The 15,267-nt window shown below is 33.7% G+C and overlaps 1 protein-coding gene across 41 annotated transcripts in view; it reads left to right on the forward strand.

The window, feature by feature from the left end:
• RIMS2 (regulating synaptic membrane exocytosis 2) overlaps positions 1-15,267 on the forward strand; it is a 449,594-nt gene that overhangs the window by 298,540 nt on the left and 135,787 nt on the right. For 13 of the 41 annotated variants that reach the window (XM_062490887.1, XM_062490991.1, XM_062490952.1 and 10 more), the window contains one exon: positions 4,967-5,032. The exons of 26 other annotated variants lie outside the window; for them this stretch is intronic. In XM_062490887.1, coding sequence (XP_062346871.1) covers positions 4,967-5,032 — 66 coding nt within the window. Of the gene's footprint in view, positions 1-4,966; positions 5,033-5,616; positions 5,725-9,348; positions 9,415-11,873; positions 11,937-15,267 lie in introns of all 41 variants that reach the window. 2 more of the 41 variants (XM_062490837.1, XM_062490828.1) reach the window with 1 other exon arrangement.

Here is a 15,267-nt window from a genome sequence, read left to right on the forward strand (position 1 = left end):
TTGGGATAATTTTTTCAGGTTTCAGTTGTGTGTATCATGTGGGTAACATACACGTGTGGGGATATGTAATGTCACTGCTTTGCATCTTGAAATACCCAGTAAAGTAAAAGAAATTAATTGCTGAAAATTCGCTTATAGCTATGTTATAAAATGTTTGCATCAGTTTGAATCTCAGTAATTGCAGTGGTTTTTAAGTTCTTTTTCTCCTTTCAAATCACTGTTTAATTGCACAATTATCTGCACCACCCACCTGGTGCCTCCATGAGTCTGCTGAAGGATGATTATCTCCAACAGGGATGTCGGAGTAGGAAGGTGGTAAAGAAGAAGCTTTGAGCCAAATTTAAAAAATAACCCACCACCACCAAGAGTCATAGATATACTCCTCGGAATAAAATGCACTGGAAAAAAAAAAGCCTGTGTTAAAAATAATGCATTTCTGATAAAAGACTTCTGTGTTGCACCTTTGGAGCAATGATTTTAAAATGCAGTACGAGGAGAACTGTGATAATGTGATACTGATTTTATTATTGAAAGTCATCTTGATTGAATGTCGTCAGCTCACAAATTCTCTGGTGATAATTGCTGTTGTTTTACCACTAAAGTCTTCAAATTGTCAGTTACATTCAGATAGAACATTTCTAGGATTTCATCTAGCCCAGGAGATTAGCAGAAATTTCTATAGAATCGATGTAACAAAAAGCATCCATACCATTATTGGTGCAAAAATTGTTGATAAGTAAAGAAAATATGTGTTTTTTTCTTTAAAAAACACAATTATTAAATAAAACCATTCTATTAATGGATTCAGTGAAATGTAGCAGGGGAAATTACATAACCAGTGCTTTATTCTTGAATGGCATTAGACATTTCCAAAGAGTTAAGATCTGGACTTCACATTTATTCACATTGTTGGTGTGATTTGCCAGGTGTTTGGGAAGCAGCATGGAAAACATTCTACCACAGAGAACATTAACTGTTGCTTTGTTCAGATGAGAATCTAATCTTTTAGAATGGTATAACTGGACCCTGGAAAAAGTAACTAGTTTTAGTGGTTGCTTTCCATTGCTGAAATGAGTAAGCTGCTCATAGAGCTGAGTCTTTTCTCTGAATCTACATAATTTTCTTAGCTCCCAGCTCCTTTTCCTTTGAACAGTTCTGTGTTCAACCTCACAGTCAATGTGATCCCAAGCATAACTTTTTACTTCCTTCCTTCCCACAGTACTTCCCCTAGATTTCATATGGCAGCTTTCTCTTTTCTACCACTTTCAGTGGTTCTTTCCCCCTTAAACTTCCAAGTGATTGACCCCAAGAACCACTTGTTTCTTACTCTGCAGTCTGATTAAGCTAATTCCTATTTTATCTCATTGTTAGGTTTTCAGAAAGTTGTAACTTGAGGAATTGGGGAGTTTTTGGTTAAAGGCAAATTCATACCAGTAAAAAATATTTTTTTATCAATTTAAATGTTTTATACTCTGTTATTTCAGAAAAAATGTAAAGGAGTGCTACTGAAAATAGAGGATAATACTATTGCCAATGATACAATACATTGCTTTAATTGCAATCAGTTAATACATTGGAAAAAGCTGAATATGGGCATAGATAAACAGTGACAGGATGAGAGAAATTTCTTGTGTCAACTGAATTTCATTCATGTAGGTTCTAATGGAAAGGAACACAAAGACTTGTTTTGCATTCAGAATTATTTATGGATATTCCAGTGAGCACAAGGGTGTAATCATAAACAGTAATTTAGCCTTTCCACAACAACACTTGGGAGGCTTCTGCCCACTCTAGTAGGGAAGCTGGAATGTCAATCAAATTTTAGGACCTGGTCATAGAGAGTGAAAATTGAAAGGAATAAATTATCTCCCAAATACTTTTTCTTTACTATTAAATAAAATATCCCATACAGTACAGAACAGGTTAAACTCCCCTTGCACAGGTTTTTTTCGTATTAAAAATCTGACATATCTAAATTTTGTCCATATCTCCATTGTCTTCTGAGCATTCCCATGTATTTGTGCATAGTGAGTAATGATTTTCATTAACAGCTCAAATGATGTATGTAGTTGAGTTGGAGATCTGGAGCATTACTGGAGTTCTTTTGCACTTAGGCAATGCAAAACTTAATGGTTTTACTACATTATAATACATTTACTTTATGATTTTAAGTGGTTTGTACTGGGGATTATCCAAAAAAATATGGTGTATGTTTCAGTTTTGGATATTGAGACTAAGTCACAGGCATTTTTGGTGTTGCTAATGTATTTATAAAAGCCTAAAGAATTTATTTTAACCTAAATATAAAAATGTATAATAATATATTTAATGGTAAAAAATCAACTAGTGTGGTATTGGCTGGATGCTCAGAAGAAAGTTGGCACTTAAGCATTTTGCTCTGCATGTTGAATCAGGTCAGTATATTAAGAAATATTTTTTCACTGAGAGGAGAATCTATGCATTGGAACACACTCCCAGGGAAATGGTTGAGTCCCCATTTCTTGAAGTGTCCAAAAAAGGAGTAGAAGAGGCACTTCACAATATATTTTAGTGGGCATAGAGGTATTTGGTCAAAGGCTGGGTTTGATGATCTTTGATAGTGATTCTATGATTCTGTTAAGTTAGATAGCATGGTTAACATGGGCACTGAGAAAAAAAGGAAAAGTATGAATAGCCAGTAATTCCAGGTCAATATAGGCTCAAGCTAACCCCACTCCTGTATATAGATAAGCAAAGATCTGGGTGATGAGACAGTTTCTCTCAAACTTGTTACAAGTTATTGCATATCAGATTGTATAAGTGGTTGTATCTAAATGCCATCTCAATACTATCATACTCTGATTCTGAAATCCTGAACTGAATTAAAAAAAAAAAAAAAAGGGTTGAACTGCCTGCCAGAAATTCCCAATAAAAATTCCCAGAACTTGCTAGGGCCACTGGAGTTCAGAGTTTCCAGAAGTATTAGAACAAAACCTGATACCAGAACTTGAGCAATCAACAGTTTGGTGGAGATATGAAAAGTCGTCAGGATTGAAATCTTTAGCAGAACATGAACTGATGGTGTCTCATTTATATGTGCATTTCCATGGAATTAATGTTCTGCAACATAGGTTCTACCTGAAGTCCTAGTTTTGTTTAAGATGTTACTTTTAAATAATGGTTAAATATACTGTATTTATTGATGTCATATATTTTCCAAAGACCACCAGGAAAACTTGTCAGAAATTCACTGGAAAGATAAAAGGCAAAGTGAATTGTTAAAATTAAAATGTCATCTACTAGCTGGAAACACTAAATTGCTTATTAATACTAGAGCACGAGTTTTTAGGTGTTAATTCCAGGGTTGCAGCTGAATAATTTAAAGGCATATTCATGTGGACATAGCCTGGGAATGTATCCATGCAGTGGAGAGAATAACCTAGTATGCACTTGTTTGCCATCATTATACATTTAGCTCCTGGTGGGTAGACTCCTACATTTTTATTTGATTGTTCTTCCTGTGGGTGAGCATATACTCCGAAGAAAATTTTAAGAATGTGGTGAATTTTTTTTATGTTTCTTGACATCATGCTGACTAACAGGCTGTTATGGGTAGACTGCTTTTGATACTTAGGTCTTTAGTTTAAAAACATTCATAGTTTTTTCACAGTTTGCAGTGTAAATTCTATGACTGTTTCAATAATTATTAGTCCTTCTTCAAATTTTAACTGTACCATGTCAAATTGGGCCCTGTTGAATTGTGTACAGCTCCTCATTCTTATAACAAACTGCAAAGTTTAAATTGCATAATCAGGGATTTAAATTAGTTTTTTTCTAGTGGAAATTCTTCTCTTAAATTTATTTGACAAGAAGTGAACACAAAGACATTTTGTACTATATATAATTTACCTTATATAAGGAATGTTTTCATGTGGGTTATGGTGCATTTTATCCTCATGCAAAAAATTCTCATTTTATCCTCATTACCTACAAGTGTAGGTAATATACCCACTGTTAACAATGTGTTTGATTCCTGGAAAAGCAGTAATCATAAGCAAATTAAGATACAAGAAATCAAAATTAAGGATGAGGTTTTCCATGTTTTTTATGAAGTCCGTTTATACTTCCAGTGTGGACAGTTGTGATTAGACTTTCCTTTGAAATATGCCAGCTTCAAGGAAACTGTAGTCAGTAACTCCTTGTTAATGGTAAACTCCTCTCTTTTCCAAACCCTTTTCCCTGTACTGTGTGCATATATTTATATTAAAAATAAAATTACTTTCTTATATATTTGATAATTGGAAAATATCTAGTGTAACAAATACATTTAAAATGTATAAATTTCGACATTTTTTAATAATACAAACAAAATATAAATAACTCAGCTTTATTATTTTGAACTGCACTTGGGTTTTTTGGCATATTCTGGTATTGATGTTCTATCTCTTCATTATTTATTTAAATAATGAAACACTTTGATCTAAATTCACCTTTCATCACAATATGATCAGTATTAGGAGAACTTACACTTAAAAATGGGAAAGCTCTGGAGCGATATGGGGACAGGTTGCCAAATGGTGGTAGCCTTTCGGACAGATTAGGTAAATCTCTCTTAAAGATATTATTCATGCTAAAGTTATTACTACCTTCAGACAATGGAATAGGCAATCTGACTTCTTGAGTTGCTTTCAGAGACTTATGCAGTTTTTTCTTCCTAACTGAAATACTGTAGAAAATCCCAAATTTTAGCTGTCTTCTTGATCCATAATCGCCCACTGGCTTCTCAGAATAAATATGTGAATCATCTAGATAATTTTATCTTTAGAACTATATATCATATTATTTTGTTAATAAGTCCAGCACTTTTAAACACTGTTTTATAGCTCCTGTATTGTGACATTATAATGTTTTCAGTTTTGTGTTGTGTACCATTTCTTCTCCATCTTATTGTCTCATGTCTGTATTTTTCTTTCTGCCATCACCTCAGTCATTATGTTACTTTACCTCGTTCCTGGTACACCCAGTGCACAGATCACCATTACAGGGATGTCAGGTATATGTTTTCCTCTGTGTGACTATGTGTGGGTAGTGCATGTACTTCTGTGTACCTACATGTCCACTTCTGGTTTTATCTGTGTATAGTGGTAGAAAACTTGGAAGTTGAGTTAGTATCATCATTAGATTTGTTAATGTAGTGTGCACACAAACACTGGGTAATTCTTCCTGTGTTTCACTTGAATATTATCTCACTGCCAATAGTCTGTAACTGATGGTACTCAAAAATTATGCTTTATTTACATCACTCTGGTGTCTTTTAGTGAGTGTATAAAGAAAATAATTTAAACACTAATATCTGCTAATATTGTGATTTTAATATGCATAAAATCATACATGAGTGGCTGAGTTAAAGGTTACGATAAAACCAGAGAGTGATACCTTTCTCATAGTCTTGTAGCTCTTGTAGCTGCAAGCCAATATATTTTTTTAAAAGTAGTTTTTCAATGTTCGCCAAAGTTCCAGTCATGTTCTGTTCCAGTGTTTTGTTCTGTTGCTGACATTGCTTGCTTTTCATATTGTTTTGTCCTCGTTTCATCTTTTTGTTGCTTTTCATTGTGTTCACCCATTCTGTTTTGACAGCCAGGATCACACAATGTATCCTCTATTTTGTGAAGATGCAATCAGATTACTCCGCTCCCATACGATGTGCCGTACCTATTCTGAGGGTGCTTACTATGATCTTGAGAGGTATAATTGATGTGGAGTACATTATTAGCTCTGCCCCACTGACCCTGCCGTGTTTGATTTCCAAAATGAGAATGTGATCTATGTTTTAAGAGATAAACACATACAGTGAATATGTTTTGTAGTACTCTGGGTATGCATGCATCTTAAAACTGACTACACAGGGCCATGGGTAAATCCCAAGAGGTGCTGAATAGCTTTTCAGAAGCCAGTTTTAAAATTGGTTGTAGGGGTATTATATGTCTGTGTCTTTTATAACCCTTATTTTTGCTGGAAGTTTCCAGAGTGCTTGTAGCATTTATTATTCTCTTTGAAAGAACAAGGCAATGCCTATCTACTTTACTTTTACACAGAAAGAGTGTCTTTCTGAAGTCTTATGCTTTGCATAACTGAAAAATGGAGTGAAAAGTAGAAGTATATGCTTATGTAACCTTATGTTGTATACATTTGTATACTACATATTCTGTGATTTAGGAATACTTGTGCCTAGTCACAATACCTGCATGTGATTGCAGAGCACCATACTTCCTGGTATGGACACGTGAAATATAAGGAGAGACAATTTGAGCCCATAACAATTTCTGTGAAATAACTTATGAGTTGGAATACAGTGGCTCTTAAGAGATGCTGCTGAAGTACTGTAATTAATATATTTTCAGAAATATTGCAAACCAAAAAAGTTTGCATAGTTCTTTGTAAAGAGCAGTAAGAATATCAAACTGAAAATTGTGAAGAAATAAAAACAAACTGGTGAGTTCAAATCAGATACAATGGTTGATAGAAGTATTGCTTTACAAGAGGGGCCATATAAAAATTTCTAAAGCAAGAAGTAAATAACTTTGTATATAAACTTCATGGCTGCCCTCTGAATATGAGTCTGAGAATTTCATTAATGCTTGCACTGGATTCAGATCATATGTCACCATATTTTTAAGTGAAAGTAAAATTACTTTTGGATACAGAAACAAAAAAGGATCTGAAAAACCTTCAAAAGAAATACGTCTTTTTAAAAAGTCTCCAAAGCTATGGTATAATAGATATTTTAACATTTAGAAGTCAGTCAAACATTCATTTTGAAATTATGCTGTTTTACATGAAACCTAGTATAAAGGAAGTGTATAGACAGTTCTGTCCACTTGTAGAAACTTTGATAAGGAGAGGGAATTTTTGTTTGTTTTCTTAAAATGCATGATGAAATGTGCTCATTTTTATGCTACTTCAGTAATTAATTTTTATATACTTTTTTTGCCTTAGTTATATGCTCTCATTTATCTGGTTTATCTGAACCTGTTTCAGATTACTGGTTATGTCTGTGGCTGTTCAGATATTAGTGAAAGTTGGAACTATTCTAAAATTGTCTTACTTTGAGGTTCTTGACTTGTACATCTCAATCTTTGTTTCTGAAATTAATCTCTCAAAAATAAATTCAAATCAATGAAAATAAAGGGCAAAAGTTAAAATACTTCATAAAGATGAAAAAGCTAGGTTTTAAGCAGTGGGAAAATCTTTTCCAGCGCTTTATGGAACAGAAGACTATTAAAGCTAATTCTGCCCAGGATCAGCAATGAAAATACAACACAAAGTGGAATATTTCTAGCTCACTGTTAGAAAAGTATCTTGAAATTCCTTGAACCTAGAAACTGATCCTGAATTTTATGATCCTCTTGAATCCAGGCTGCCTGTGGGTAACATTAGTGTTCAAGTTACTTGAGTCATCCTACCAGATATGAACTCCTCTGTGTACCTCACAGCCACAATTGTAGTTCTTCGTTTTCCATCCTTTTTTAATTCCTGTATTCTAACCACAATTTAAGGATAATTGATACCATAATCATTATCCAGTTTCTCCTTACTCATTGCAAAATACTAAGTAATTTTCTATTCCTCATTTTTATTGTAAATATATGAACAATTACTTTTTAAACAATATTTCCTCTTTTATCTTTACACTTTTCCCCAGTTCAATGCTTACTCTAAATTACATTATTTTGTAGGCCAAGGTCTTCTTTGTTCCGCCTTCTTAATCAATGTCTTGTTGATATCAAGCAACCACATCTCTTCCTCTCTTTTACTTTCACTTTATCATGCATATGAAACAATTTTTCAGTTTCTGCTATTCATCAAAATAGCAAATATTGTTCTGTACAGTCCAGCATTCAGGAAAGAGTCTCTCATCTGAGACAGAGTTTTTTATCTCATGTCCTTCTGAATCCATCAGTGCCTGTGTCCTGGAGGCAATTAAATCATATAGTTCTATTAGTCAAAATTACTTGCCTTTGTTATTCATGGCTCCTTTTATTGCTTATCTTGTAGTCATTCACAGTCACCCCATTAACTCTTGTGATCTCTTCTAGCATTTTTGTCCTTTCCCCCCCCTCCCCAGAGTGACTACTTGGTTCTCTTTCATCTTTCCTGTGCTGAAGTTTGTGTCAGTTACTGTTTATCTGGTACGATAGACTTCATTAGTTTTAGCACACATTTACATGATTAAAAACCTTAATTTCTGAGGTCATTCTTATGTTATGGTGTTCATAATTTTGTTTTTCTGATAGCTCCCCCCTTTTGAAGATGTCCAACTCTTTCCCTCCCCAAAGGAACAGCAGCATTGGCAAGATATTTACTCCAGCATCTGCCTAAGAAAGGCAGTAAGCACCCGTGCATTTCAGTGGCTTCAGAGCCCTTAGGACCTGGGGTCTTCTCAAGAACCTTCTGCTGCTCAGGACCACACCCCAAATTCCCTTGAGTGGTCAAGGTTACAGTCAGCACGGCAGCACCAGCTGGTGTCAGTTCGCACTGCTGAGATTCTCATACTGAATGTACCCGAGACATCATGGCTGGACATGCTGAGCTTTACTTACACTTTCATTTATATCCCCCAGTTCAGAATCCTACAGAGTTATATGGGCTAATTCAGAATTTGACAGGAACACATTTTAAATTGTCTGACCCATACATGATCTCCATGGCAAAGTAATGTTCTCGTGGTTCTTATTCTTAGCTTTGTCCTTGTATTTAAAAAATATTACCAGTTCATTCCAAATAAGATTATGCTGAAAACCTCTACAATGTATGAAATTCTTTCTCCTTACCTACCTCAGAGCTCAGCTTAATCAGCAAGAACACCACACTATGTGCAATTTATTTTTTACACTTAGCCTTTGAGTTTAGTAAATCTAGAAGAGCTGGTTTGTGTATGTTTTGTGCAGGATGTGAGGTTTCTTTCAGGCAGAATTTTTTGTTGTTTCACTTAAAGAAATTAGATTTTGCTTCCATTTTCTTTCCTGACTTTTGTTTTACCCGGCAGACATTTTCTAACATTCAAATTATATTTTGGTGCACATTGTCAGTTCAACTAGTTTTCTGCCAATGTAACTTTTTACTTCTGTGAAATATATGTGCATTGATAAACTGTTCTGAATAAGTTGTTAATAATTTTTGAATAGAATTTGAAAGCAGACTTTTAAAGTTATATATATATATTAGAAAATATATGTTCAGAGTATACAGCTGAATTGAAGAAATGTGCTCTACCTTCATCACATCTTAATAATATAGTAAGGGAATGCATAATGAAAAAAGCAACCTCTAAAATGTCTGAAATATCTGTGCTATTTATTCCATATTCAGGAGGACTAGGCAGGAGAGAAGAGTGCCTAATTCATATTATGATGACACAGCCTATACTCCTGAAAGGTATTTTAATTTATATAGTAAAAATAGATAGATTTGAGTAATAATTTTTTATGAAGTGTAGTCTAAAATTCTAATTAGCATACACTAATGATATTTAAATTTACAGTGCACTTTATGCCGTATTTCTCTAAATACAGAACAACTAATCTCCATAGTTTTAAGTACCTCATTTTCTTTTTAGCCCTCCATTAATTTGACTTCAGAGTTTTTAAGCATAATTCTTAACTTGAAAAATTTTTTATTCATTAGATGTGGGAGGAAAGCTGAATAGTACAGAGGAGCTTAGGTACCACCATTTAACTACACCATAATTCTAATGGTTAACCTTTTCTGTCACTAGAAGTGATTCTTGGGCAATTTAGAGTCCTCAATTTCATTCTTTCCATAACCTGAGTACCCTAAGATGTTACTCAGCTTTTAGCATATTACTCACATTGATTTAAAAAAGGATTAACCAAATGCCTTCAAATTGTTTTGAGTGTTTGCTATGCTAGCAACCAAAGTACTGAAATTCTTCCTAAATTTAGTTATGCATGTAACGTTTCGCAGTAAGCATAATATCACTAAAACCTGACACGTAATCTGAAAAGCTTTGGAGTGTCTCTGGAAATAGTTATTTGATAACAGCCTTTCATGTTTAAAGAGCTAGGCCAAAAGAGAAGGAAATCTGAAGAAAGGAGCAAATCAATGCTCCTCTCCCTCTTTACAATTAGATGTTTTCATATTTCTCTGTCCATTGTTAAGTCAATGTCTGAATTTTGTCTATGCTATGAGAACAGGTAAAGCAGGGATTTTTTTTCCTAAGCAAGAAATTTTGTTTTTGTTTGATTACTATGAAAAAAAATACAGTCATATTTAAGAAAAAAATAAAGTGCACTGCAATTTCATATCCATATTTATGTATTTATGGTGTCTGAAATTAAGTAGTTTTATCAAAAACTCCTATTTAAAATACTGGTTAACTGGTGAGACTGGCTTCAGTTTTGAGTAGATGGATTATCAGAGAGAGTGTAAAGATGTACCTGTCATTCTCCAGCAGTATTCTAATTTGTGCATGATTACATCTACGTCTAATCTAAAACTCAATTAGATTAAACTGAAATGACTTTCATCTAGCTATTGATCTATCTATAAACCATGCAAAAAAAAAGAAGAAAAGAGACACTCCTCCTACCATCCAATTGGACATAGGAGAAACAAGGGCATCTAATTGACATTCTCATATATTGGACCCCATACAGTCTTCTCTCACCATAATATCCAGGGGTTGTGGGATTGTTAAGTTTGTAAACATACTGCAAACCCTCAGATTCTGTGTATGAGAAGTTTGGAGAAAACACAGATAAGCAAAAAATACTGCTGTGATTCCCATGAACAGATTCATGAAAATTCTTGGATCGATGTATTCAGTCCATTAAAAAGTTTTGCTTTTATGGAAAAACTTTCCTTTCCCTATGGCTAATATTTTAAATACATATAAAAGGGTTTTTTTGTCCAAATTGATAATATAGTGGTCCCTTGATATTTTCTGATAATCCCTGTCTTCTCACTCACTGTCATGTGGAAATTATTGAATAGAGACAACATAGGAGCTCCCTGGCTTTACCCTAGCAAGAACCTGAAAGTACAAAACTTCAGAGATTTAGTTGTAGCTCTTTAACCAAATGGTGGATGATATGTATCCAGTTTTAATGTACTGGAGTGGAGGCACATAAGAAGTTTATCCCCTGATTTTTTTAAAGCAGATTTTTTGTCCCATCATTTCTTTTTGTGATGGTTTTTCTTAAGATAAAATACTTCTATATGTGTTTTATGTTGTCTTCAGCTGTTTTGCTGAAGTGATGCTGCAAATGCTTGGTGGCCCATACTCAGTACCTGGAAGAATAATATCACTAAAAAATTTAATTAGTTTTCATTGTTTGATCATTGAAGTGAATTTTCTTCTGTTTCTCACATACCTGTGAGAAACCAACTACCCTATCCAATAAATAGAAAACAAAGATTACAACTGGAAAGGTCATGTATTTCAAGTTAAAACTAATATTTTAAACTATTCGTGCATATAGTGTCATTTTTGTTAATGTTTTGTGTCCACAATTACTCTTTTGTTATTCCACAAACTCAATAGCCATTGAAAACATGAAGACATTTATGTATGAAAATATAAGGGATCAATTAGTCTTTATGGAACTGAAATTTATGGCTTAACTGCTGAAAAGACTAGTGGTGAAATATAATAATTGTATGAGGAAAAAAGCCTTATAATTTTCTTGGTGTTTGGTTTTGAAAAAGTTGGTTTTCTTCATAACTGAAAGAAAATATGAAATGTACAAAATTATTTAAAAACACTTGGAAATCTTCCCATTTTCTGGAGAAGTGGTCATGTCACATGAATTAGAATGCTAATAGTAATACATAATTTTTTAATAACACTTCTTTATTTTAACTACATTGTAAAGGTGGTACAATGGTGCAAGTTCATGGGGAGATGATATAGTCAATGGTTCAGCTGAAAAATATGGGTAAGTAAAGAATGTAGTGTTACAGATAAAACTAAAATGTATTTTGGATCTTTATAATAAGAGTTCATTTACAATTGTACCAAATCTATTTCTAATAAATGTATTTTTCTTGATGTCTTTCTTTATTGGCTCGGAACTAAGGCACTTAAGTTCTAGTCTTTTTTCCAAGATTAAACTGTTTTATTCAGTTACAAATAGAGAAGGAACATTAAATATGTTTGAACTATTTTTAAAACATATTCTCACTGTTCAGGGCAATTTCAATGAAAAGGGGCTTTTTTGGTGATACCTACCTACATTTGCGGTGTTGGGAAAGGTGTCTTTGAGACCTAATATTTTTTTACTTTTAGAAATAATCCCAGTTCTATCTGTCTAACCTATCTTCCTTTGTGATTGATGCATAACCCATGCAAAGTACTGTGTGCCTTACAATCTTTAGTTCTTCCCAGTTGTAGCTGGCTTCTGATCAAGAAAGCACACAAATTTTCCTTGCTTTGAGTTCATTGACTTTACTGCTTCCCCTTCATTTTCTTATTGCTCTTGCAAGAATTTTCATTTTTTTTTACTTCCTTCCTTTGTGAATGTGAACAGAGAACATAAGAGACTGTTAAATTGAAACTTAAAAAATCTGATAAAACTCAGAATTAATCCATCAATATTTTAATGTGGGCTTCTCTCTTCTTTAGAGAGGAGGGATTCGTGAGGGTCTTTTGGCTAAACATTAGTGCAGTTGCAGAGACTTGAGACCATATATCTTCTTTAGCTTTTTGAACCACAGTGCCACTGTTTGCTGGCTCTTCATTCTTAAGTGTACAACAAGAGCCATACGTATTACTTCTTCGTGGAAACTGCACAAGCATATTGAAAATGAACAGCATTTAAAGAAGGCTGGAAAGTGCTTCATGTAACTAAAGCTTTTGCTTTTGATAATTACATTAAGTAGTCCTGGCTTTCTTCTCTTTTCTTTCTTACTTTTAGTCCTGAATAGATGCTAACATAGGTAAATATCAGGGGTAAATATCTAAAAATAGATTTTTAGCATTAAAAAGAAACTTTATTAGTTACTATTCTCTGTCATTTAAATTTAGTTCAAAAAATGTTTGGGAAAAGAAGAAAAAAAAAGATAAAATAATTTGTTGTGAACCATTATGACCTTTCAGTAAGACATAAGGCATAGAAAACACTTTAGTAGAATAAAGATTTCTGAAATGGGTCAGATTCTGTAGAGATCAATGCATTTTGAGAATGCTTGTAACAGAAACTGAATTCTGTTTTGCTGATTCATAATTTGAGAACTTAAAAGATATTAAAAGTTTTACATACCTGCTCTTGTTAAATAATCTGATTGAAATCCTGGTCTCATCGAGAGAAAAAGCTCTCGATGTCAGAGAGGTCAGAATTACAGGTCTGTTACCAAAAGTTAACAAGAAGATGAACGTGTACCTGCAGTATATACACACAGTAACTGCATAATTACAATTCTGGTTGTGGTAATTTACTATTTAAACATCTTCATATTATTGGTGTTTAAAAATATCACTGAAAAAGAAACAAAACCAACTATGTTTATGTGCCATATAGAAGTAAAGTTATATTTAAGATCTGAGGAAAACAATCCCACAAAATCCATCAAGAACTAAGTACTTTTCGTATTTTGCATTTAGTACTGCACTTTAAAAAGGCATATTTAAGTACATGCTTAGTTTTAAGCCTACAGCTACTTTGATTGATTAGTTTATAGTCTAGGTGCTCTGCTGAACTACATGTGAACATTCAAACTCTACTAGGAAATTCTTCTTTTTCATTACTTTCCTCCCAAGATCCTCTATGCATTGTCTTATATACCACTATACTTCAGTCATGAGACATGCTAATTAAAACTCAGGCATGTTTCTGGTTTTGCTCGTACATTATGGTAGAATATTCAAGTTGAGTGGGTAAAATATTGTGTTTTAAAATGGGAAAAAACTGTGGAATATATTTATAATATAAAGCTGAAGGTGTTATATTTTGGAATATTTCCAGTACTTTAATGGAAGTTTCGATTATTATCTGGAGAGAATCACTGCAGTAGATTCAGTTATAAAACTGAGCTGGGGTGAAGGAAAGGAGAAGATTTCAGCTCTCATGTTTGAGAATTTTGAATTCCCAGCTTTTGAATCCTAATCAGCTTTATCCTGATCTTCAGTGAGTCATATCATGAACATAGAGATGCATATTCCTGCAGGGTTATTCTTATATGTGTGTCCATTGAGGGTCTGTGTTAAAGTGTTGAAAGTTAGAAACAGTTCACAAAATACAAGATACTATATAAGGCAGCTGGCTATGTAAGTGAAAAGGTACATTGCAAGTACCAGAAGCAATAAAGTAAAAACACTCTACAATTTTTTACATATAAAAATTATATGAAATGCACATCATTTCAGTCTTAATTGTTCCAGGATTTACATTACTTATTGGTTTTATTGATATTTGATTGTAGTAGCTAGTATAAACCTCTAACTGCATCCACAGAATCATAAAATAATTTGGGTTGGAAAAAGCATTATCTGCTCCAACTCCCTAGGTGAAGTATGACTTTGCTATCCCTCAGCAAATATATCAAGGATGACACATATTTTGGAGAGTAAATCTCAGCAGGTATAGATATATATGATTTCCTTAAGCATTTTTATAATTGCACTATGCCATGTGTTAGCATTGTTAGCTATGTTGACAGCAGTCACCAAAGTGGCTGCAGTGCCATGTCCAGGTACCTGAGCAGCCTGTGAGCAGTTTCATTTCTGTAGCTGCAGCAGAGCACAGGAGTTGTGGAGCACAACGTACCTGGGATCATAGCAGAGGTCCCTGCTTTGTCTGCTTAGCTGAGTTAGTAGAATAGTTCAGACTCTGGAATGTTGCAGTTTAATCATGCCTGTCTCTGGCAGGGAGATACACTGGTAGTTGTCACATATACCACAGGGTAATATGCAGGTGACTAGATCATATCAGTGGTGTATGGGTGCATGTATGTATGTATGTGTGTATATATATGTGTGTGTATATACATATACACACGTTATAGGATGTTACAGCATTCTATATACAGCACATAAAAACATTATAGAATATTACAGCAACCAAAATATTTTGCTTTCCTTTTTTTTCTTAAACCGGAGTACTTAAAAACTTTACATTTCTGTCTTCTAAAAGCTACAGCAGCACTTATAAGTTAATATTAAGTTCCTTTATGAGTATAGATGAATTTTCCTGTATGAGTATAGATGAGTTATTTGCTGAGACATCCTGTCACAAATTTTTCTAGAGATTTGACAGTGTACTTCTCCTTCTC

Source organism: Cinclus cinclus, chromosome 1, assembly GCF_963662255.1.
Source record: "Cinclus cinclus chromosome 1, bCinCin1.1, whole genome shotgun sequence".
Lineage (NCBI taxonomy): Eukaryota > Metazoa > Chordata > Aves > Passeriformes > Cinclidae > Cinclus > Cinclus cinclus.